Source organism: Lactuca saligna, chromosome 7 (assembly GCF_052625555.1).
Source record: "Lactuca saligna cultivar CGN05327 chromosome 7, ASM5262555v1, whole genome shotgun sequence".
Classification (NCBI taxonomy): domain Eukaryota; kingdom Viridiplantae; phylum Streptophyta; class Magnoliopsida; order Asterales; family Asteraceae; genus Lactuca; species Lactuca saligna.
Genome location: NC_136423.1, coordinates 41,618,800 through 41,643,791, shown reverse-complemented (window position 1 = coordinate 41,643,791; position 24,992 = coordinate 41,618,800). Strand labels below are relative to the sequence as shown.

General features: G+C 35.3%; 2 protein-coding genes across 2 annotated transcripts; one reads left to right on the top strand and one right to left on the bottom strand.

Moving 5' to 3' along the window:
• Positions 1 to 15,740: 15,740 nt before the first annotated feature.
• LOC145005572 (F-box/LRR-repeat protein At4g29420-like) lies at positions 15,741 to 17,926 on the top strand. Its single transcript, XM_078964678.1, has 2 exons — positions 15,741 to 16,217; positions 16,808 to 17,926. The coding sequence occupies exons 1-2, from the start codon at positions 15,749 to 15,751 to the stop codon at positions 17,728 to 17,730; spliced, it is 1,392 nt and encodes a 463-aa protein (XP_078820804.1). The 5' UTR covers positions 15,741 to 15,748; the 3' UTR covers positions 17,731 to 17,926.
• Positions 17,927 to 21,357: 3,431 nt separating this feature from the next.
• On the bottom strand, positions 21,358 to 22,784 carry LOC145006869 (uncharacterized). The gene is made up of 5 exons (XM_078965895.1): positions 22,593 to 22,784; positions 22,256 to 22,502; positions 22,093 to 22,182; positions 21,765 to 22,033; positions 21,358 to 21,567 (listed from the first exon to the last, which is right to left on the bottom strand). The coding sequence occupies exons 1-5, from the start codon at positions 22,782 to 22,784 to the stop codon at positions 21,358 to 21,360; spliced, it is 1,008 nt and encodes a 335-aa protein (XP_078822021.1).
• Between the last annotated feature and the right edge of the window lie 2,208 nt (positions 22,785 to 24,992).

The window sequence follows — 24,992 nt, the reverse complement described above, 5'->3', positions numbered from 1 at the left end:
CCGATGTCAAAGTTCGATAACTATGGATTTCTCAAATCCCGTGGAACAAGTATTCCACATGAAGATGATATTCCACGATTCGATCGAGGAACAAGAAATCATGCTTCACTTCCTCCTCCTCCTCCAATTATTCTCCCTAACCCACAAGATTGTAAAATTGAAAGGTTCAATATCACTCAAGCCCTTTTGGCAAGTAAACGTAAAAAGGGAAAGTCCGTGTGTGCACACGTCTTAGGGATGAAGTCACACATTGATAGGTTAAGAATGATGGGATCCGTTGTCGGTGAAGCGATGGCTGTTGATTGGGTTCTTCAGTCACTTCCTAACTCGTATAGTGAGTTCGTAAGAGAGTACTATATGATGAACCACGACGTGACACTTATAGATCTCACCTACATGCTTATTGCTGCTGAATCAATAATGGTTTGGCGCAATAGAAAAGCAAAGTTGATTGGTGAATCTGCCTTTAAGACCTCTATGGATATAGACAATGGCAATGAAAGACATGCAATGATCGAAAAGTTTGATCATAAGAGAAAGGCGATGTCTGAAGTAGTTCCATGTGTTGTTCCAAAAGAGTCAATTTGCTTTTATTGCCAATAGAGAAGGGGCATTGGAGACGAAGTTGCCCTATTTACCTAAGAGATCTAAGAGATGGGAGAGTCAAAAGTATGACTACGCTTTAGGTAAGAATCCACTATCTAACTCCATTAAGTTCCTGTTCATTGATTCTTAATACATGATGTGATAAGATTGCATTTGAATGTTTTGAAGGATCGGTGAAAAGAAAGGAAGCTTGATGAGAGAGCAAGATGAATTTAATCACAAGAGATGGATCTTGATCGCATGGACTTGAAGATTGGATTTTGAGCTTAGATAGTTATGATAGAGTTGTTAGAAATTTTCCTTTTACATAGTTTTCAATAGATTTTGCATTGTAAGGACAAATGTTTTTCCACTGCTTTTATAAATAAAACAAATTTTGTTTAACTTATTTATTTGTTTACTTCCTTGCAATGAAATTGTTATGAAAATTGATGTTTGCATATTTCTACAACGAATGGATATGATTCTTAGTTATGTTGTTTGTGGAAATGTCAAGAATTTACCAAATAGGGAGAGTTTCTCATCGCCCAAGTTTCAATTGGACAGAAACTTGGAATCATGCAACGTGGATGCACAATGAATGAGAAATTACATATTTGGAAATTAGACTAATTCATTGACAAAGTGTCAAGTGAAGGACTAGGAGATCGAGTACACAAAGTTGTGTGTTGATCAAGTTCACCATAAGAGTAACAAAGATATTCGTCATGATTTACTAAAGGTTTAGTAAATATGATTATGCTTATAAGATTAAGTGTAATTCTGAATTGATTGAAAATGTTTAAATCAATAGTAGAACGAATAAGAAGAGTCAAGTAGACAGAAAGATAAAAGTTTCTCCATTCTAAGAAGAAGGGAGAGTACCTTTTATGCTTTATGATAGGTCTTAATGATTAAGAACCATATCTCAATTGATCCTCTAAGTGAGTCTTAGTACAATTGTATGTTTAAGAAGAGGAATCAAGGATTGAAGAAATGGTTAAATCAAGAAGTCTATCATACTTCGTTCCAATAACAAGTCTTAAAGTTAAGATTGTGACAATGAGTGAAAAGTATTAAAGGTTTATAACATTCATCAAATGTGGAAAGTTGTGATGTCTTGAATAAGATAAAGACCAACTTGGACCAATTTATGAAGTGTTTTGATAAAAGCTACACTAACTCTTGAATATTTGTTTGTCAAGAAATGTTTTGATAAGAGAATCGTATATGTCAAGGAGTCAGTGGGAGTCTTAATGGTCTTGAAAGGTTTCAAGAACAAATCAAATAAACCTTATCGATCATCACTAGCACACGAGTTGAGGTTTACAACCTATCGTGAAGACATTATTTTGTTTCTGTGCCAATCCAATCGAGTTAATTATGCATGTGAGTCCTAGGAGTTCTCATTTGAATGCATAAAAGGCAAGGACCTTGATCAATGAAAGGTACATTGATAGGAAAAAGGTGAGATGCTTAACTACTTGGAAGACGTGGTGGGCAGCTGTGCTACCATAAGGAAAGAAATCAAGATTAAGAAAGTTCGGTCCATATGAATTTGAATTTTTCGTAAACTTTGTTTTTTAACAAATTCACATGGATAGGAACACATACACTGTTTAAATCTAAGTGTCATAAGATTTCCTCCTTCATGAAAATGATTGTGAGAAAATGCTTTCACTAAGAAAGATTTTAAAAGATAGTGATTGTAAAATTGCATTCTCGAATTCGATCATGGTTACGGCATCCCTTTCCATAATTTGAATTGTGAGGTTTGGCAATTAGTCTTAATTGTTAAGACACACATATGAACTATCTAAGGCAAAAGTGTATAAGTTCAAGAAGCCTTGATAAAATATTATCAAAGCAATAAGTATTAGAAACATGAACTTAAGAAATTCAATAAGTATTGTTTTTCTGAAAGTTAAGATGTTTATGAATACATGTCGAAGCTAGTGGGAGCATAAGTGTTATGTTTTATAATAATCATCATGATAGTGGGAGCATAAAAGTTATGATTGTATGATTATTATGGAAAGTTTTGCAAGTTGGCAATATTAATTATATAAAAACAAGAGTTATGCCTTGCAAAGTCGTAAGGGTTGTATAGTTGTTTTGCTATAATTAAGGGAGAGAATATTATGCTTCATTTCAAATCTAAAGGATTAGGTTGTGGAATGTTAATAAATTTAGTCAAAGGTACATAGTGTGTTCTTAAAATTTCGATTATGATTACGGCATTCCTCTTCACAATTCGAATTTTGAGAACATAGAAAATAAAACATTGTGCGTTGTGTCCCATACGCTTCGGGTATAGGATCGATTGCAAATGCTTTAATGTTTGACCATTCTAAAATTTTCCAAATGTCTAGTGCATTTAGAGGGAAAAGGGACTAGAATTGGTTTTGACTAAAATAATTAAACAGCTATCAAAGGACAATCCAAAGTTCGACGAGGATTGGTCGCTTGTGAGTAGTTGGAAGTATAGTATTGGAAATTATGGAAATGTTTCCATATTGGATGGACAATATCGACATCATTACGAATAGATAAGATTCTATTAAGAAATTAGTTGTCATATGGAAAATATGGAAGCGTGTCCATATTGGGAAGTAAATATTGAAAATCTATGACTAGATTAGAAACCTTTATGCAAAAGGATGTTCAAAGGAATGTACTTTGAGTGAGAGACATCATATCTAAGGAATTGTCTTGTAACAATCTCCGATAGAGGACTTTGTAATATCATTGGCAATAGTCTTTGAGACTTTGGTGCAGTGACATTACAAAAGGATCGTTGCATAAAGTGTTAGAATCTGGTATATTCTATAAGTAACAAGAATTTGATATTCTTACACTTAAGAAAATGGATTTGGAGTTGTAAAATGAGAATGATTGGAAATGTGTTAAATTTGTCTATTTCCTAAAAGTAAGAACCATAGGTAAACATTGTGTGCATGCTAGGAGCATGGGACAAGTGTAATAATTCAAGTAAAAAGTTGATTACCCGAAACGACAAATAATGAGTAATCGATATGGTGATAAATAAAACGTGTTTTGTTTATACTCAAAAGTTCGAGGCCATATGGGATTAGTATTATTCTTGTGTTTCACCTTGCATGTTTTGACTTCCAGAATAATTGAGTTTATTAAGAATAATCGAATTATTCAAACGGGCCACAGTCGTTCATATGTTGGAAGTAGATATGAATGAAGACTGTCATGAATTGGTGTGTGGATTGTCTAGAAAAGTATTAGACATGAGCAAATGTTTGCTGCAACGTTCATGAGTGCTTATGAATATGATTTGAGCATTGGATTAAACCCACGCTCACTTGGATCACTATCTCGAGTGATTAGTGAGACGATAACATCTTATATTCTTCAAACCGAGATGTGTGAGTTGTATCTTGCTAATCGGTTGCACATTGATAATATGTAAACGCACCAGTAACTTGGTGTTATAAAACATATTGTTGTGTGTGATTTGGTTAGTGAGTGCAAGCAAGCATTGTATCAAAGTTTATCCGTTCCTTTTATTCAAAGAATAAAAGCGATATCTTTGGGCCCCTCGATGGTTTAGTGATGACATACGTAAATGCTCGGCCGGGCTAGGGCTAATTTGATTTGTTCAATTAGTCTGTCGTCATAAATCATAAATCGAGATATAGTACAAAGAGAATGATTTGAAATCATATCTCATACGATATCTAGAATGGAGGAATATATGATCCCTTATCTAAGGACACGCGTATCTGATATGATCAGAGTTGACATCGGCTTTGGAAAGCTACGATTGCAGATCAGGATCTGAAGTCATACGCAGAATAGTTGTTAGACTTATCCAAGTGGGAGACTGTTGGATTAGTGTCTAAGTCCATAACTATTTTGGTATGTACTTGACCCGATGGTGCATGGTCCTTTTGGGTTGCCTTCACCAAAGCAACTTGATAGGATGAATTATGGAGAGTAAGGATTAAATATGATTTATTAATATATTATGGGAATAATATATTAAAGGAGAAATCATATTGTTTAATTAATATTAGTCAATAATTAATTGGTAATTAGTTTTGTGACTAAAAGAGATTAATTAAACTTAAGGGACTGGAATTGTAATTATAGGATAATTGCAATTTGGGCCATGGATTGCCTTGTATCAAGGGTTGGACGAATTCTATGGGGAAGCCCATAAGGAAATCGTCCAAGGGCTTGATTAAAAGGAGTCTATGGGTTACTTAGGGCTTAAGCATCCAAATTAGGGTTTCCTTGTTAGATAACCCTAATAGCCCAACTATATAAAGACCCCTTAAGGCTCAAAAACGTGGCTAATGTTCTGGTAAGGGTTTACACACGTTTTTGGAAGCCTCCATCCTCTCTTCTCTTCATCCTCTTGCTTATGGTGTTTGTGAACCATTAGAGGAGTGACACTTGTGACTCTAAGCATTCCAAAGTCAATACAAGGAGATTTGGGATTGTTATTGCTACATAACAATCAAGGTAACACTATAAACTTATTCTCGTGTTAATATGATTATATGTATGCTAGAATTAGGGTTTATAGTCTTGGATTCAAAGCATGTACAATAGAGAAACCTAGATCCAAGCATTAGGGTTTGTATGAGCACATAGGATGTCTTATGACCAAAACCCTTCAAAGTTAACCAACATTAAGAACCAAAAAGTCACCAAATCCAAGAGGAGTCAAAAGCTTCCACTACCATGTTGGAGAAAATGTTTTTTATGATTGTGTGAAGTAAAACTAACACAAAAATCACTTGTTGCTTGCTAATTCGAAGATCATTTACTTAATCAAGAAATTAGCCAACTATTCACCACAAGCACATTTACACTCATGAATAAAAACATACAAGTAGTGATAAGATGTTAAAACACAAAACATTTTTATAAAGATTCAAACACAAGTTCATGGATTCTTCAACATTCAACAAAGGTTCAAAGGATTCAACAGAAGTCAACCAAATTTTGTTTAGCCAAGCATTGCTAAACTCAAAGAAACAAAGCTAGTAAAGATTGTACCAAACATTTTACAAGATTCAAGGAGGTGAAAATGATGAAGTTCTTGAGGGTTCTTGGACTTCAAGGTGCTCAAAAACTCAAGAGACAATGTCTCCAAATCGGATCTTCAAGATAATGGTAAAGAGGCACACCAACCTTACCAATATAAAGCTCCAAATAAAATCCCGAATTTACCCCTTCAAGAATCCACGTGGGCCGCATGGAAATCTTACGCTGACCGTGTGAGTATCACCGAGTTTTGGGCTAATTCAAGTTTTGGGCCCCTACAACTATTTCATTGGCCCAGTTCGCGTCTAATCAACTTTCAACCCATTTTCTTTAAGATTTTATCAATTTGAGCCCAAATTGCCTCTCCAAATCACTCAAAGCTTCCGCAAACTCCCGATCATCGATCTTCGCACACTTGAAAATTCTCCCATGCTTTGTAAGTTAAAGTTCAAATCTTTCAAGCCTTTCAAGCAATTTGCAAGCCCACTTAATGAATCACCTCCGTAGCCATCAAGTGCGAAATCCCCATTACCATTCTAGTCCAATCGCCTCCCAAAAATCCCGCTCGGTTAGTCTCCAAAAAAATTTGCAGTAATGCTCAAGAAACTAGAATGTACCCGAAATGGTCATAAAATAACAAAAAGGAAGATATGCATGGAAATTAACTAAAATGAAAATGAAATATGCTAAAATAACCTATAAAAATAAGTAAATAAAATGAAGCTATCAAATCACCCCAAGCTTAAACCTTACTTGCCCTCATGTAAGACAAGACTAAAATGAACTCGGGGTGAACTATTGTAAGAAAAATAAAAAGAATGGATAGAACCATGGAACCTAATCACCTTTAGTCAACATGGTCAAAATTGATCTTGCTATTATCTCATTAATTTTTCATCCGATGACAATGAGACCATAAACTATAGCTAGGACAACTCCTTCAGGTGAGTAAGAAGGGTGATCAGTCGCAGCCCCAATGGAACATGCATACAAAGAAGAACATCTGTAGTAGGGAGAAAGCAGTTGGATGGGCTCGTGTGGAGCTCTTCTTTAAGTGTACACTCTTATCACATATGTTGTGTGATCTCACATCTGTTGGCCAATCTCAAATGTGATTGGGTTTCATCGCTTGGGCACCGTTGTAGGAATCAGTTCACTTAGTGTTGGCCCAAACCTCCCGTAGTATCCGACTCAACAGTGTCCCTAACATCACCAACTTGCGAAAAACAACTCGATTTATATACAATAAAACATAACTAAATAAATGAATATCAAACATCGGGTGACCAAAATGTAGGAAAGTTTGTTCAATAATTGAACCGGTCACCAATATAAGATAATCGCCGCTTGGAATTTTCTTGAGTTTCTTTTTTTAATTTTTAACACAAATACTAGTAAACTTGAAGGTAATGCCCTTAACATATTGAGTTTTTGATTTTTACCAATGATTTTTTTTAATATGGTTCCCAAAAGTATGTAAGTGGAACTGAGGGAGGTAATAATATAATCTGAATGGTCTGAATGTGAAAATGACCATATGTGGAACGTAAAGATTTAAGTTGCTTTTCAAACTTTCGATTTTTCAAAAATGATGAAAATGTCCAAATATGGACTAAAAGACTCTATGAAATCCTAAGAAAATCGCAAAAAAAATATGGTGATGTAAAGAGACCGGATATGGATTCTACTCGGGGACAAGCACCAGTGCTTCATCCTAACAATTTAAACATGATCAAGTGTGATCCTCTCGGCGGTAGTGATCGCAAGTCTAAGAAAATCCATTGCTATAGTATATCCTACAGATGTTAGTATTGTATGCATAATTCTTTAGGAAATGTACCTGGCCATAATCACTTACCCGTTTAAACTTCCAACATCTGATCCAAAGTATGAAATCCCAAACTATAGCTAGTGGTCCCGGTTCGATGGTTGAGATAGTAATAAGATCCTAGACCAATAATGATACAATAAGTATGAACATGTTCCAAGGTATCCAATGAAGTGAGAATGAACAGACAACAAAAATGCATGAATGTTAATACCCTAAGTTAAATGTTATGCAAAAATAAAAAGAGGAAAAAAGAAAATAAAATATTTTTGGGTTTTTATAAAAAAAAATTGAATGCAAATTAGCTTAAAACTAGAATGTGATGCAACCTAATAAAAAATGCATGGAAAACTAAAAGAAAAGGGAAATGCCCTACCCCAAGCTTAAGAACAAGCATTATCCTCAATGCTTAAGGTAAGGGCAGAAATGACCTAAGTCGGAGGGTCGGGCGGCAGAAAGTGGTTTGTAGAGGAGAAAAAATGGTGGAGAATGGCGGTGGTATCATGGGATTCCGACCAGTAGATCTCCAAAAAATTGAGTTTTTGTATGGAATGCGGGCAAGGAGCGGGACGCGTAGATGCCGCGTGTAACATTCTTTCTTTTCTATCTAGTCCACATAAGGTTCAGAAGAATTTTGGGTCGAACCACACTGGGCCACACAATGGCCACGTGGAGGCCCCTTGAACTGATACTCAAAAAAAAATAATAAGTGTTGAAACCAGCCACGCGGGCCGCATGCAACCCGCACGCTGGCCGCATGTACTGAACAAGGTTGGAGGTAACTCTTTTGTGCGGGCAAGGAATGGGCCGCATTGTAACGCCGAAAAATTTCAAACAAATTTTCAAAATTTAAAAACACTTTATTTCACAATATTATAAAACTCATTGTTTCATATATTCGAACATAAATAAAAATCCCAAGATCATAACATATAAATAAAACTTCGCGTGCGTGTGTACTGATCATACCGGCGCCTTCCCGCTATCCTCACTAGTACCTGAAACACATAACACAAAACACTGTAAGCACAAAGCTTAGCGAGTTCCCCGAAATACCACACATAACACATACTAGCCACTCGAGGCTAACTCTGCTGGCCCTTGGGCCCTAACTCCGTGGACCTTCTGGTCCTAACTCTGCGAACCTTCTGGTTCTAACTCTGATATACTCTGATACACACACGACATAAATCATATAGAAATAATGCAATGTAACACATCACATAAATAACCTACAATAACTCTATCACATAACTCTAATTACCACTCAAGGTAAAGTATAGTGAGAAGACTCACCTTGGATGTCTCGGGTAATACCTGGCTCGCGTATACACTGATCTAGCCTCTGCTTAAACACATAACAATCATCTCAATCAATAACAACTCTCCATGCTAGACTACACTCTCACATGTCCTCTAATGAAGGCTAAAAGACCATTTTACCCTTCAAACAGTCCACAAGTCCAATTGTTGACCAAACCCTAAAAGTCAACAGAAGTCAACGTTCAAACCTTTGACCATACTTGTCGAGTGCACAAATGTGACTCGGCGAGTCCGTGCATGTCCTGTTCACCCCTGGTCCTTACTTGACTCACTGGGGCAACCCTCCACTCTTGAAATGATCTTTGGTTGTGAATTGTGGGACAACCCGACCCAACTTGTCGAGTCAGGCTCTTGACTCGGCGAGTTCAGTTATGAACTCATGCCTTCTAAATCCCCTCTGACTCACCGAGTCATTTCCCCAACTTAGTGAGTCACCAACTATATGATTCATGGGGAAAACTATCCTACTCGTCGAGTCAGTTCTTGGACTCGGCGAGTTCATGCCATGCTCAAACTCAAATGACCTGCTGAGGTCAGATCTGTTCCTCTAATCCATAGATCTGACCTTCCCAAGCATGATAATTACGTAAAGTTCAAATCTTGATGCTCATGCAAAGGCCCAAAGGCTCTATTTGGAGAAATAACCTCAAATATGACACCCTAAGCTCATGTCTCCTAATATCAATCATAAAGATCAAAGGGTTAAGGTCTCTAGACCTCTTTGGATCCAGATCCAAAGCCTCAATACGAGAAGGGACCAAATGCTCATCCAATCAAGCCTCTAAAGGGTCTAGAAAACCCTAACTCCAAAGGTTAACACCAAAACTGAAGAATGATCGAGTCTATACCTCAAATATGAAGTCCATGGGCTCTGAAATCTATAGATTAGCACCCTCTTTAGCTCCCTCTTGCCTTGGTCACCTTCTTCTTGCAAGAACACCAACACAAGGATCAAAAATGGCCTCTCCTCCCTCACAAACGTTCTAGCTCTCTTAGGGTTTCTCTCAAGGGTCTGGTAGCTGCAACTGAAGGCTATAAGAGCCTTTAAATAGATCCCAAACCCAAGAATTAGGGTTTCACTTAACAGCGTGGACTTGCCGAGTCCGGTCACCAATCCGGATAAGAACCCCCGATCCTACTCGGCGAGTCTAAGCATCAACTCACCGAGTTCCTTCCCAAACTCAAAATAAATGAATAAAATAATATACCTAAAACTTTGGATGTTACACGCACACTGGGCGCATGAAGCCTCACGCGGGATGCGTGGAACCCGCACAACTTCCTACACTTAAAAATTTTAAAATTTCCAAAAACCTCATTTTTGGCCAAAATGATTCTCGTAAAGTCCCGGTTTGAAAAATACAAAAAAAGTTTGGAGCAAAGGTGAGAATGAAGCTTAATTTTTTTTAAAAAAAATGAAGACTTAAAAAAAAAATTTCAAAATCATTTTATTCGGTTTATAAAAGACGAAAGCACAATGCTTCCCAAAAATGCCCTTCTTTAACGTCTTTGGCGAGACTTACTCCAATCTTTTTTCGATATTTTGGGGTGCCCAAATGGATGATGAATTGGATATTTGTTTCAAAACCTCCATAGAAAGGCTACAACCGATTTCCATTAACCTTGAAAACTTGCCCCGTGTCGACATTTTTTAGTTTCCACGCCTCCAGTGGGACTCTTTTCTTGTATTTGACTTTCTTTTTACGGGAGAACCATACCGTAATTAGACCTTTGGTAATAGCAATCATCCAACCATATTCTTTCTTGTACTTGTTTAGTAAGGTGACCGACTCTTCCCTCTTTGACATGGTGGTTGAGTAGGTGAGCGGTTTGGCATTCACTTTCTCGGGATACATATCATTTGAAGGGTCGAATAGATTTATCGTTTCTAGATCTTGTGGTTGCTCTAGCACTGGAGTTAGTTTCTCAATGGTAGTGGGTGGCTCAACCTCTCTATTGTTAACACTCAACACTTCCTCTATAGTTTCATTGATATCTTTCTCAATTTCTTCTTCCTTATTGATAACCTCTTCCACCTCTAATCCGTCTTCCTCTTCTCCATATAACACTCTTGGATCATCAAAACTTTTCTCATCTTTTAAAGGAATGACACTTGTGCTATGTCATAGGCTCTCTTCATACTGTAGGTTGTCTTGAGCTTACATTATATTTATTGTTTAAACAAGTTGTGTTATTTGTTGCACCAAGATTTTGAGGCTAGCTTGCATTGTTTCCTGGAAATTTTGGGTAGAAGTGGCAATGCTCTTCACAATCTCCTCTAAGGAAATGCTTGGTGTTTCAGGTTATTGAGGAGGTGGAGGATACGGATGTTGGAATTTTGGAGTTAGTTGGTAATGGTCACTTCTCCAAGCTTGGCATGGGCTTTGGTATTGGTTGTATCCCCAAGCTTGGTTGTTGTACCACCATTGATCATGCTAAGGTTGATCATAACTCCAATGGTTTAACTAGTAGTAGCTTCCCTTCTCTTGCACTTCTTCCCATCTTCTTTGTAAATATGGACACATGTCAGAATGATGTCCGTTTTGGGTGCAAAAATCACAAATAAGAGGCATGGGTTGCACACTTTGGTAAATTTCAATCATCATAACTAACTAAGCAAGCTCAGAAAGTTTATTTTCAATGCAAGGAGTGTTCATTCCCGAACCATACTTTTTTTCTTCAATTTTTGAGTTTTAAACTAGAGTACCTGCACAATGAGATCTAGGCATAGAGAAACAAACTGATTAAACCAAAACCAGTCCCCGGCAACGGTGCCAAAAATTTGGTGGTTTTCGAGGCCAACAAAATTAATAACCCTAAATCTTTTACACTAAAATAGTGTATAGTGCTAAAGGGGTCGAATCCACTGAGACTAGCTCAATTTGTTACTCAATGAAAATCTCTTTGTAAAAATACTTGTTAAATAACAATAAAAATAAAAATAGGGGTTTAGTCTTTTGAAATACTTGAAATAAACTAAAACTAAACTAAGATTTAAATAGACAATTTCAATAAAAAACAAGAGTTTGATGTAAAATCAATAAAGGAAAGATGGTTGACTTATAGTTTCCTCACTTTGACTTTTGATGAACATATCATTAGAATCCAATGGTTCAATACTTGTTTAAAATCCTTAATTTGTCTATAGTTGTCCAAGAAGCTTGAGATTACCTAGACTTTTCTTAGTTGTTAAGTGGTTAGAGAAGCTCATAACAATTTCCTTAGTCAAAGTCACAATTTCCATTATGCATGTAATTAGTGAAAGTCAACTAGCATTAAGAACCAAAAAGTCACCAAATCCAAGAGGAGTCAAAAGCTTCCACTACCATGTTGGAGAAAATGGTTTTATGATTGTGTGAAGTAAACTAACAAAAAAATCACTTGTTGCTTGCTAATTTGAAGATCCTTTACATAATCAAGAAATTAGCCAACCAATCACCACAAACACATATAAACTCATGAATAAAAACAAACAAGTAGTGATAAGATGTTAAAACACAAAACATTTTCATAAAGATTCAAACACAAGTTCATGGATTCTTCAACATTCAACAAAAGTTCAAAGGATTCAACAAAAGTCAACCAAGTTTTGTTTAGCCAAGCATGACTAAACTCAAAGAAACAAAGCTAATAAAGATTGTACCAAACATTTTACAAGATTCAAGGAGGTGAAAATGATGAAGTTCTTGAGGGTTCTTGGCCTTAAAAGTGCTCAAAAACTCTAGAGAGAATGTCTCTAAATCAGATCTTCAAGATAAGGCTAAAGAGGCACACCAACCTTACCAATATAAAGCTCAAAATAAAATCCCTAATTTGCCCCTGCATGGAAATCTTACGCAGACCGCGTGAGTATGATAGAGTTTTGGGCTACTTCAAGTTTTGGTCCCTTACAACTATTGCATTGGCCCAGTTCGGGTCTAATCAACTTTCAGCCCATTTTCTTCAAGATTTCATCAATTTGAGCCCAAATTGCCTCTCCAAATCACTCAAAGCTTCCGCAAACTCTATAAATTTCTTTTTAATAAATTTCTTGTTGTTAACAGAACAAACACTATACATGAAAAAAATGACATTTTTTTTATTAGAAAACATACTTGTGTAACAAAAAATATCATAAAATCTTCGATTGTTAACTTTTGAAGTGTGTTTTGTCCTAAAGTGCTAAACAATCTTTACAAGTAATCGATGAGGCATAATTGAAATGATAATCATTTAAATTAAAATGAGTTTCTATAAACAGTAATACTTAAGGGGCAATAATGAATAATACTCTTTTTGTAGGGAATTAATAACCATAAGTTTTAATATATATTTATTATTTGTATAATTTAATAAAAACCAAAAAATAAGACAAAATAAAAATATTTTATAGCAATTACCAATTATGAGAAGAATTACGTATCAAAACAACCATAGAAATGATATATGAATATCAAATAGTCATGAAACTATTGCTTCTCTCATGGTGATCCTAAACATCAAGTGAACCTTACTGACTTATTTGTTTTATAGGGAAGCAGATGGAAATGAACTGAAGATGAGAATGAAAGCTTTATTTTTGCATCGCGCATGAAACTATTGCATGATAAATTTTTGATTCGCAATCTAGACATTACTTATTGGGATAGAATCTTGCCTAGTAAAGTGAAAATCTTTCTTAGAGATCTCCTGTTGATAGATTGCCTACTCAATTTAATCATGAGAAAATCAGGTTATTTCTCGATTCCATTTCATGTGTGCTTTGCAGCTCCATGATTGAGACTTCTGGATTATTCTATCACTAGGGGGGTTCGTGTTATCATCAATAGCCGGTGGAATTAGGTTCATACATCAAGCAAATCTCTTTTTGATATGTTCAGGTTTGCTTCCAAAGTGTAATATTGAGGCTATCTCGGCTGCGTTCGCTACTTTCATTTGGACTGTTTGGAGATACTGATGTGATAATGTTTCAATGGCAAGATTAAAAACTATCACATGTTGGCTAGTGAGGTGAAGACATTAGTGATTATTTAGATGAAAAATAGACATTTTGCTTAATTAATCTGATTGGTGTAATAGCCTTCACATGTATGTCTCAAGCCGACCTAATTCTAACTACCGGATAACCACGTCGGTCCAATGAAATTCCATGCCCCGGGCAAATAGAGAAAACAATGCCCTATTTTTATACTATGTTAATACAATTCGAAAATTTTATAACATAATCTTCTAAAGCAGCTACTTAAAACAGCTTTTTGTTAGATTACTTAATCGTACAGAGTACAAATTAAATATTACAAAGGAATTCTTGAAGCAAAAACATTAATTATCCTATAATAATAGTAAAATTTGCATTCTGTTCATCATAACCCAAAACCTGAAATTAGAAATCATTAATGAGAGTTAAAAAGTTTCATTTATTGCATCAATATATTATCTATATAATTTATACTTCCATAAGCAATATGATATTTAATAAGATTATATATATATATATATATATATATATATATATATATATATATATACATATATATATATATATATATATATATATATATATATATATATATATATATATATATATATATATATATATAAAGATTCAATATCTTTTAACAATTTTTAATGACAAATGAGAACATAACTAAATAAATAAAGATGAAGTTTTCTATAAACTAAAGAAAAAAAAAACATTGATGTGGAATCGGAAATAAAACAATAAATTTCAACAACACATATGAAAAAATGAAAAGTTAAATAACCATATCAAAAAATGATAATCTGGCGTAGTTTCCTATAAAACAAAACTAGCAAAACAACAAAAAAATATTATAAAAAACAATAAGTCTCGCCTAAAACTGCTAAATCAAGAAGAAGAAGAAAAAAAGGCCTAATGGCGTACTGCAAGTGTCCTAAACGCAGGAAGGGTTCTAGAAATCAATATCAATATTCACAAAAAAAAAATCCTGAAATCAGAATCAATAATCATTGTTAACAAAATCCCAAAAATCAGATTTGAGAACTAACAAAATTATGGAGATTAACAGAAATCAAAATCAATTTAGAACCAATATTATCAATACTTGATCAAAATTAGTGCGAAACTTATGTTAACAATACTACAATACTAAAAAAAAACTAATATTAACAATACTTAATGAAAACAGCTCAAGTCAACTGATGCTGTCTAATACTGCTTCATGCGCATTAGACTTTCAGTTAACCAGAAAACTAGTAATATCAAATTTGAAATCATAAATCAGAAGAAGAACTAGGCTTTCTCGGTAGTGTAAAGCTGTGAAGGGACTAAGGGAGAAGATGAACTAAAAAACTGAAATAAGAAAACAGAGCTACCGTTGATATTTAATATTGATCCAGGTCTCCTTGTCTTCTCTGATTCTCTTGACTCTTGGAATTAGGCGTGTTGGGTGCATTCACCAAGAAAATTAAGGCGTGCTTATTTTTTTTCCCCGCTCGGCTTCTGCCTTCTCAAACCTCATATCGTGCCCTTGTCAGTAAATAAATGTCTTGGGCCTAAATGTAATGCATACCCAAAAGAAGAAAGCAAAACTGATGCCCCTATGTCCATTGATGCCCAGGGCAGTGGCTCAGCTCGCCCTACCCTTGGGCCGGCCCTACGGATAACTTCTTTTCAATAAATTTCATGTTGTTAAAAAAAAAAAAAACACCATACGTGAAAAAAAATGACATTTTATTTATTAGAAAACACACTTGTGTAATAAAAATATCATAAAATCTTCTATCGTTAACTTTTGAAGTGTGTTTTGTCCTAAAGTGCTAAACAATCTTTACAAGTAATCCATGAGGCATAATTGAAATGATAATCATTTAAATTAAAATGATTTTCTATAAACAGTTATACTTAAGGGGCAATAATGAAAAATACTCAAAGTCTGAGAAGTAAACGTAAATTAAAAAGGCATAAATATGTCCAACAAATCCATTTTCCCTTTGTAAATCGTTCACTGCTTGCTTGCTTGCATGGACACTCTTCCTGAAACTCTAGTGCTCGGAATACTGAGTCGACTCGACGACTCGGCGGACGTAGCTCGTTGTCGAGCTGCGTGGAAGATTTTCAATGCTGTCTCTCCAGGCCTGCAGTCTATCAATCTGCAATGGCCATTGTCCAGTTACATCGAATCAATGTCTAGGGTTTCAAATGCTTCAAGTTCTTCCCAAATGAGTTCCCCTCTCAAGACGATTTTCCTCAGTTTTCTATCGAACTTGGTAGCTGTTGAATCGGTGCGTATCGGCGTCAAGAACCTTCCCCGAGATTTGTCACACGCTGGCATCGAAGTAAAGGCAAAAGATCTGCACCTCACCGATGGGGATTTCATTATGGAGTGGCTGCCTCGGGTTTCCGGATCGTTGAAATCGCTCTCAATTTCTGATTTTTGGGCTCAGTCATGTCACCGTCGATCGAATGTTTTGTCTCTGGTGTCTGCTTACTGTAAGTTCTTTATATGCTGGATCTTTTTTTTTTTTTTTTTCATATTCTCTAGTGACGCTGTTGCTCTATTGCGAATTCCAAGTTATGTGAAATGATAAGATCCGTTACAGATCTGATCTTCAATAGCGGAAATTATGTACCTTTCTAGGGTTCTTATTATCACCGACTGTTACTTGTTAAACTGTAGTTGCTTGCTAGTTATTTGTGAGTTTTTGGCCTTACTAGTTACTAACTTGGCAAACTGAAGTCGATTTCTAGTTAATAAACTTGAAATTTTGGCTAAAATCTTCCAAGAAATGGATAAAATTGGTGGTCAATTGCTGTTCTTTTGTTTACTGTAAGGATATAGATTCCCTTGTACCTCATAAACAATGGTTATTTATAACTCTTATTCTTTCATTTCTATCACATTCTTCTAATAATACAATGTAATCTACTGTTTAATAGAATCTTTTTGATTTGTATTTAGTTAAATCTTTTATCCGGACAAAATTATCCTTGAAAAGGGCTTATTAATGATCAACATTTTTGGTAATACATGATATATTTGCCTGTATTCTTAATGTTCTTGTTTGTTTTCCTTGATTCAGGTCACAATCTTGCTGAACTAGAGGTGAAGAACGCATGGCTTTCTGTTGAAAATCTGAATCAGATGTTAATGGTAACAAGTTTAACACTCGACTGCATACGATTAGATGATAAGGAATTAATCCAGTTGAATAAGTCCTTCCCTAATCTTCAAGTTCTTAACTTGATAGATGTTAGAGGACTGAAACTACCCACAATCCATCTTCTCCACCTAAAAACGTGTCACTGGACTATAACAGATGCTCCACCATTTGTAACTGTAATCGCACCTAACCTTATCACACTCACAATCGAGGGTAAAAAGCCTGCTGCAGTTCATGTTGATGCTCCATTGTTAACTCACTTCCATCTTGCCCTTCCTCATGCGGACTCACTTTTAGTCGAAAAGTTTGAGAATCTGAAAACATTATGCATCGAGGCTTCATTCCTCTACCCCTTACTTTTTAGCTTTCGATTTACTAAAACCGTGGAAAATCTAACTTTGGATTCACAAGGTTTGACTAAAGGGCCTTTTGAAAGATTCAAATTTTCCCTCGAGAATTTGTTCAAGATTTTCCCCAACATGACTTCTTTATGTTTTCGGTCAAGGGCATGGTCGGAGTTTGAGGTGAGGGGTATGTTTGGGGTTGGGATGCAAGAATTGAGAACTTTTTGTGGGTATCTGAAGATAGTTGATCTTTCGTTGACTTTATCCTTGGTTGCTTGTGTGTTGGACCAATGCTATGGCTTGGTAGATGTCTCTTTGCTTATCCATCAAAACGTTGATTCTTATGTATTGAAGGGTTTTATGTGCACATGCATGATGAGGTGGCCTAAACTAAATTGGAGATGGGGAACATGGGAGGAAGGAAAGGAAGATTGTTGGATAAGTGATGAAGATTTAATGCAAATGTCATCTTACATGAAGCCGAGTTTCGATATATAAAGAAACAAAGAAGTTGAGAAGATGTGTAGAAAGCTATGTAAAGCTTTTATGATGGTTTCATCTTTTGGAATGTTGTTGCTTGTTATGGTAATATGTTTATCTTAATAGAGGGTTTAAATACAAACATATGTGGATGCTTATGCGTATGCGCATAATATATGTTTAATGAGATGATATTGTATGCGCATAATATATGTTGAACGAGATGATATTGTTATCTTTGTCTATATGCTTTTCTATATATAGTCTTTTTGCGTTGCATTTGTTGTTTTTTAGCAAAATTGTGTTTCTTTTTTGTTTCGTTGTTGATGTTGTAGAAAGGACATGAGGAAGAGTCGATGGGAATACCTTTATAGGACCCAAATGGATAGGCTTGGTCGGCTTTGAAGAGATACTTCAAGAGTAGGATTGTCTAAATGTTTCCTTATTTTTAGTTTTTCTTTTATTTAATTAGTTTTGAATTTGATGTAGGATTCCTTTTATTTAGGAATTGGTTTTGGTATCTAATTAGGTTTGTAGAACATTATAAATATTGCTCCTTACGGTTGTTTACTCCCTGTTCCTCTGAACTCTACAAACTCTATAGGTGATGTGTGTCAAAAGTACTCCACTATGGTGCCTAGCGGATTACTACAACTCCTATATTTACCAAATATAGTTTGGTCAGAGATAACTACAAATTTCATTGATGAATTACCTAAGTCGAAAGGGTTTACAATTATTTTTGTTATCGTTGACCGTTTAAGTAAGTATGCCCATTTTGTTCCGCTAAATTATCCGTATTTTGCTTTGTCGGTCGCTACTATTTTCTTTCGCAAGGTTGTCCGACTGCATGGAATTCCGGAGTCTATCGTGTAAAGTTTTTTTTTAGTTTGTTTTGGCGGGAACTATATCGTTTTCAGGGAACTCAACTAAAGCACATTACAATGTATCACCCGCAAACAGTTGGTCAAACGGAGGTGGTAAATCGTTGCATACAAACTTACTTTTGTTGTTTTGTTTCTGATACACCAAAGTAATGGGTTCGTTGGTTGTTATGGGCAAAATATTGGTATAATACGACTTTTCATACTTCCATCCGCACTACACCATTTCGAGTTTTGTATAGTTGAGATCCGCCCCACTTGTTGCATTATCGGAGTTAGAAGATGCTAGTAAGTACTATTGATCAATATCTACAAGAGAGGGATTGAGTTTTGATGGAACTGCGAGGTGATTTGTCGGCCGTATCCGTCGATGTGGGTGAGTTTGTAGGTTAGTGGGATGCACTAGCGGCTGTGGAGAATAGACCTGGCAAACGTGTCGTGTCGTGTTGGGTTCGTGTCGTGTCAAGATATTAAACGGGTTGAAAAGGCTTGACCCTAACCCGACCTGTTTAATCATCTTGTCATGTCATTCAACCAGTTTATTTTCGTATCGGTTTCGTCTTGGGTTTCGGGTTAAGATCTAGACCTTGTAAATATCTTGGGTTATGTCTGCTTGAGACATTTTAAAGGTTGGAAAGTAGGAGTTATGGATGCAAAAATGAAAAAGTGAAACATTGGAGTTAGGAGATGGATTCAAAAAAAAATAATTAGTAAGTTTAGAAGACAAAATGAGAAGAGTTGAAATTAAAGAGCAAAGGGGATAAGTGGTGAGGATGAATAAAATTAAGTAGCTTTGAAAATTTAAATATTATTTCTAATTCTTGAGTTTGACCCACTAGAAGTCTATAACATATAATATATTTATAAAAATATGAAATTTATAATAAATAATATATAATTAAACGGGTCATATTCAAGTCATATTTGAGTTGAAAGTCTTGACCCTAACCCTACCCGTTTAATTATCATGTCGTGTCAACCCATTTAAATAGACATGCCAAAATCTCTGACCTAATTTCGTGTCGGGTTCGTTTCGTGTCATGTTTTACTAGGTCTAGTGGAGAAGGATGGTCGTGTTGGTGGTTGTCACAAAGGATGGCAATCCGGTGGCAGAAGAAACTGTCATATTTGCTGTGAGAGAGAGAGAGAGAGTGTGTGTGTGTGTGTGTGAGAGAGAGAGAGAGATGAACTTCCTAATCGCTTTCAAAATGTTCAAGGAAAAAGAAAATTTTAAATGATTAAAGAGAGAAAAGAGAGTTGACCGATAATTGACCCAAAAGAGGGATGACCATAAATCTCACGAGATTTATTGATTGGTTTGAGTTTTGAATTTTCACAGAATGTTATAATTGTCAAACTGATGATTTTACGTGATTACAATAAATCCTAATCAATTAGGGATTACGAATTTGATTTGTTCTGTCAATGCTAATGTAAATCAATGTGATATTATTTAAATTTGAAAGTAAAAATCATATAAAATTGACAAAATTACATAGATGATCCATGTTTTGAACAAAGATAGTCCTTATGAGGAATCTTGAACAAGTATGGTCCTTATGGTTCCCAATTGTTGCACGGACAATCCTTATGACTGACTCCGTTTGATTGTGGCTGTTTATCTAAATCACATGACCCTCACACGAGGGTATTTTGGTCTTTTGCTTATCCCTTCTCTCTCATATTTTTATATTATTTGCAAAAGATTTTCCCTTTACCTATAAAAATTAGAACCCCATTATTTTACTTCTCCTTTCTTCTCTCTTCTGTGGTTTTTTAAGAAACTTCACCTAAAAATGATAAAAAAAATTTGTGGAAGGCAAGCGGCCGGTGATAGTGACATCATGGACGGATTTGAACCTGGGGCGTATGTTTTGGAGATTTCCTAGTAGTTGCGGTTTCATTGCATGGTTTGATGAGCCCCTGTGTTGCAGGGTTGTGGCTATCATTCCAGGTTTGCTAAGATCAATGAACAAGCTTAAAGAATCTCTACTGCAAGCAAGTTTCGAAGGATTTTTTTTGAAGATGATGCTAGTTTTTAGCTGGGTTTTCTTTTTCATGTATGTGTACAAAAGATGCTAATATTATTAGTCTGGAGATGATGGCTCTTTTACTTGTTAGTTATATCAGATAATAGTATTAGTCTAGTATTAGTCTGAAGATGATTTAATTTTGTTTGTTTGGGATGTAAGAAATGTTCGTATGTATGAATTGAATGCTTTTTATTTGGGAAACTTTTTAGTCTGGAACCTTATAGACGTAGGTTTTATTGGAAAAGTTAACATGAGTGTAAAATATTGGTCTGCAACTTTATGAACTATGTAGACCATTAAAGTATAAAATATGAAAGTGAAAGGTTTTTTTTAGGGTTTAGACCATTGTAGTATAATGGTCTAAAACACACAACATTATAAATGTTCAAAGATAAAATGTAAACTTTTGCATAGTCATAAACTTCGTTCCATAACCTTAAAGTGCAAAGTCATAATACAAACAAAATATTAAAAGAGCTTGCAGACTAATGTATCATAACCAAAAGAACCAACTTAGTCTAGCATCCCAATGTACCATAATACTAACAAAAGATAAAGACACACAAGAACCAACTTAGTTTGAGCATTCTACGATACCAAAACACACAACATAAAAGACATACTTTTAAAAACCATAATGACAACAAATCAAACTTTTTCCTTCATTTTGGGCTTCTCCCAAAATTTTGTTTTCTCCTTCATTTTAGGTTTCTCCTTCTTGCCATCTCCTACTTCTTTTCCTTGCTAAGCTTCTTGCCCCCTGCAACCACATTTCTAACTTCATTTTGTCCCCCTTGTTCCTTGCAACTCCTAGTGTTGTAACCCTTGTTCTTGAATTTGCTACAAGTAACTGTAAGGACCATCCTGGTTAAACTTTTACCTTGATTCTTTGGTTCTTTCGTTTGAGCTCTCTTTCTTTTCTTTTCTGGTCTCCCCACCTACATAAATAATAAATTATAAAATAGTATAAATGTATATTAACTTGTATATTGAAAATTATTTACTTGTTTAGTATGCGTGGGGGTGTTAGTGTTGTGGGGCAATCTGACTTTTGCCACATACTTCTTCCATTGATAAGCTGAACTTTGTACTTGTACATTTCATTCCATGTGCTTAACCTATAACATGGGTGTACCCACTCCTCAAGAGGTGGGACATTTTTCGCCCCATGCTCAACCTTATCCCAAATGGCACTAACAAGATGAGAGCATGGTATCCTAATGATTTCCCAATGCCAGCAACTACAGTTCTTATCCCTCCAATTAACCACAAATTGTTCACCCATTGTCCCAGTAACTTGAGTCTTATCAGCACCATTAAATATACAAGTGTATTGAGAAGCATTTTTCTTAACTCCATCTAAAAGTTTTGTGGTTGTTGGGGTAAGTGGCCCTTGAGACTTATCTATCACATTTTGCACAATAGAAATTCTTTTCATTAAGTATCCTTAATATGCTATAAACATGTAATTATAGGTTTGTCTCGAGCATCTAACAACTTTGAGCTGAAAACTTCACATAAGTTATTCAACAAAATATTTGTATGTGCTCTTCCTGTACAATGCAACAAAATATCTTATAAGAATATATATAAGAATAAACACGTATTATATAATGGTAAAGATACCTGAAATATGTGCTCTTACCCATTCTGGTGGAATTTTCTTTAACCAGTCATATGCCTTTGAATTGAACTTTTTAAAATCTTCCATGAATCTATCAAAGTGTCTAATTGTTGTTGTTGTTGCACATTTCCACAAATGATCTTTGTGTTCCTTCCCCCTCCATTGTAACTTCATGTTTTCATGAATATGTTGTAAACAGAACCTATGTTCAGCGGTAGGGAATAGATTGGCAATGGCAGGTAAAATCCCCTAATTAACAAGTAACAAAAATGTTATTTTTCTAAATGTAGTAGACAAAATTACACAGATGTTAAAAAAAAGTATCATAAGAAGATTTACCTTTTTTCTGTCATAAATGAATGTGAAGTTTGAATTTGTAGAGAGCTCCAAATCTTCACCTAGACACTCTAGAAAGCAACTCCATGAGCTTTTGGTCTCGGCTTTAACTATGGCATATGCTAGTGGGTAGATCCCATTATTGGAATCAAGACCCACAACAGTGAGAACTTGTCCAGGGTAAGGTCCCTTCATGAAAGCCCCATCGAATCCTAAAAAATCTCTTAAACCTGCCTTAAAACCCAGTTTCAATGAACCTAAATAGACATAAATTCTCTTAAACATCCTAGATTTTTTTATATTTATATAGCATAATGTAACTTATTTATAATATTATTAGAAACAATTTAAAAATCATGAGAGTTTCAAATTTATGTGATGAAAGTAATATGCTTCCTTTATAGGTCCAAATTGATCAAACTCGATCCAATTCAGCTCAATATACCAAAGTACATAATGTTTTTGTATTGAAACTCGGTTTGTATATATTTCATGTTTTTGAATCAAATTCGTTTTTCAAAGAGTTATAAGTTTATGTTTATGTAACTTATTTATAATATCATTAGAAACAATTTGAAAAATTATTGGAGTTTCAAATGTATGTGTTGAAAGGAAAATGCTTCCTTTATTGGTCCAATTTGAACAAACTCGGACCAATTTAACTGAATATACCCAATTTCATAACGGTTTTTCAACTGAAATTCGGTTTGAACCTGAAATAATCTTTTTCAAAACCATTTACGAAACTCCAAAACTTAACTGGACAGTTTCCAATAAAGTCAATGGTGGTTGTAACGCCCGTAGATCCGGGCTAGTCAATTTAGAGACAATAAGTGTCGAAAATGACTTTTCGGAAAAAGATTATTTATAATAAATAGTATTACCAAGTTGTAGAATATGTCTCAAGGTTTCCGTACATATAAAGAACGCCGAAATCCGAGTTATAACGAAGAAGTTATGGCCTGTCGAAGTTTTACGGCAAAACTAGCACGGCACCGGGAAGCGTAAATAGTGAATTTGCGTTAGAGCGAGATTTAGCCTTAGCAATCTAAATGAAAGTCGTAGAATATGTTAAACTAAGAGTTTCGATAAAAAGAACGCCCAAATCTGACTTCGTATGAGGAAGTTATGATTTTTCTAAGATTCGGCTTAGCAGTGCACGGCCCGAAACTCGAATTTCAGTTCGAGCGGTATTTGGCTTACGTGACCTAAATGAGAGTTGAAGATCTCATTAATAGGAACTTACCAGTAAAAAGACAGACAAAAACGGAGTCCGTATGAAGGAGTTACGAATTCTTCGCGGTCATTTAACAGTCTAAACGCCTCCTACTGTTAAATTTGAGATTGGTCGAGAATTAGCCGATGGAGTCTAAATGAAAGTTGTAGATCTTGATTTTACCTACGTGTTTTAAAAAAGAACATTGAAAACGGGTCTCGTATGCGAGAGTTATGATTTTTCTAAGTTTGAAGGCTGATACGCTATAGGGGGTGACGTGGCACCACCAAAATTGGACACGTGGCACCACCAGAAGGCTGCCACATGCCCCAAATCGGCGAGTAGGTCCTCCTACTTGGCGAGTACATCAGGAATTCATCCTATAAATAGAGGTTTCGGGATCCCTCATTCTTCACACCTTCCCGAACTATTATTTCTCTCTCTAGACTCTCTCTTTAGCCCCTAAACCCCCCCTAAAGCCTAGGTAAACCCCCTAGCATCCAAAGGAAGCCCCTAGGGTCCCAGAGTCCCGAGAAAAAGGGTATTTCGGCTCGGAAACGCTGCTCCAGCGAAGCCCGATTTTCGAGAAAACCCGTTGTAAGTGAGCTACGCCTACCATATCTTTAGCATAGCTTATGTTTCGATATAGTAATGTTATTAGGACCTTAAAATAATTATTTGGGCTATTATTATGAGTTATATTGAGTTTTATTTAACGCTTATATAATAATAATAATAATAATAATAATAATAATAATAATAATAATAATAATAATAATAGCTAAACTATTAATTTGTTACGGTTTTTGTTAGACTAAACCCTAGTGGTATTGATACTAGGTTTATCAAAGGAAAATTATTTTGAGAGTATCGAAGCGCTGTCTGAGTGCTGAGTCACCAGCTTTCAGGTGAGTGCATAGTTACTTTCGTCTTACACATGGATATGAAGTATTTTATATAAATTACGTGCTATGTGTATATATTATCTGAGTACTTGCTGTCTATGCTGGATGAACGTTTTATACATGTTTTAAATGATTTAAACTGTATACGTATTTTATATATACGAATATGTTGGGTATGTCATGGGTAGATGAATGATGAGAGATAAAAGATGATGTGAGTAAACATTGGCAGCTATAGACTTAGTGCCTAATAAACATCGGCAGCTATGAACTTAGTGCCTA

Bases quoted from the DNA above. Each gene is read 5' to 3' on its own strand.
- LOC145005572 (XM_078964678.1), top strand. From the start codon at position 15,749: ATGGACACTCTTCCTGAAACTCTAGTGCTCGGAATACTGAGTCGACTC. The intron at 16,218-16,807 runs GTAAGTTCTTTA...TCCTTGATTCAG, and splicing joins GTCTCTGGTGTCTGCTTACT to GTCACAATCTTGCTGAACTA.
- LOC145006869 (XM_078965895.1), bottom strand. From the start codon at position 22,784: ATGAAGGGACCTTACCCTGGACAAGTTCTCACTGTTGTGGGTCTTGAT. The intron at 22,503-22,592 runs GTAAATCTTCTT...CTTGTTAATTAG, and splicing joins TCATTTATGACAGAAAAAAG to GGGATTTTACCTGCCATTGC. The intron at 22,034-22,092 runs GTTTATAGCATA...AAAATGTGATAG, and splicing joins AGACAAACCTATAATTACAT to ATAAGTCTCAAGGGCCACTT.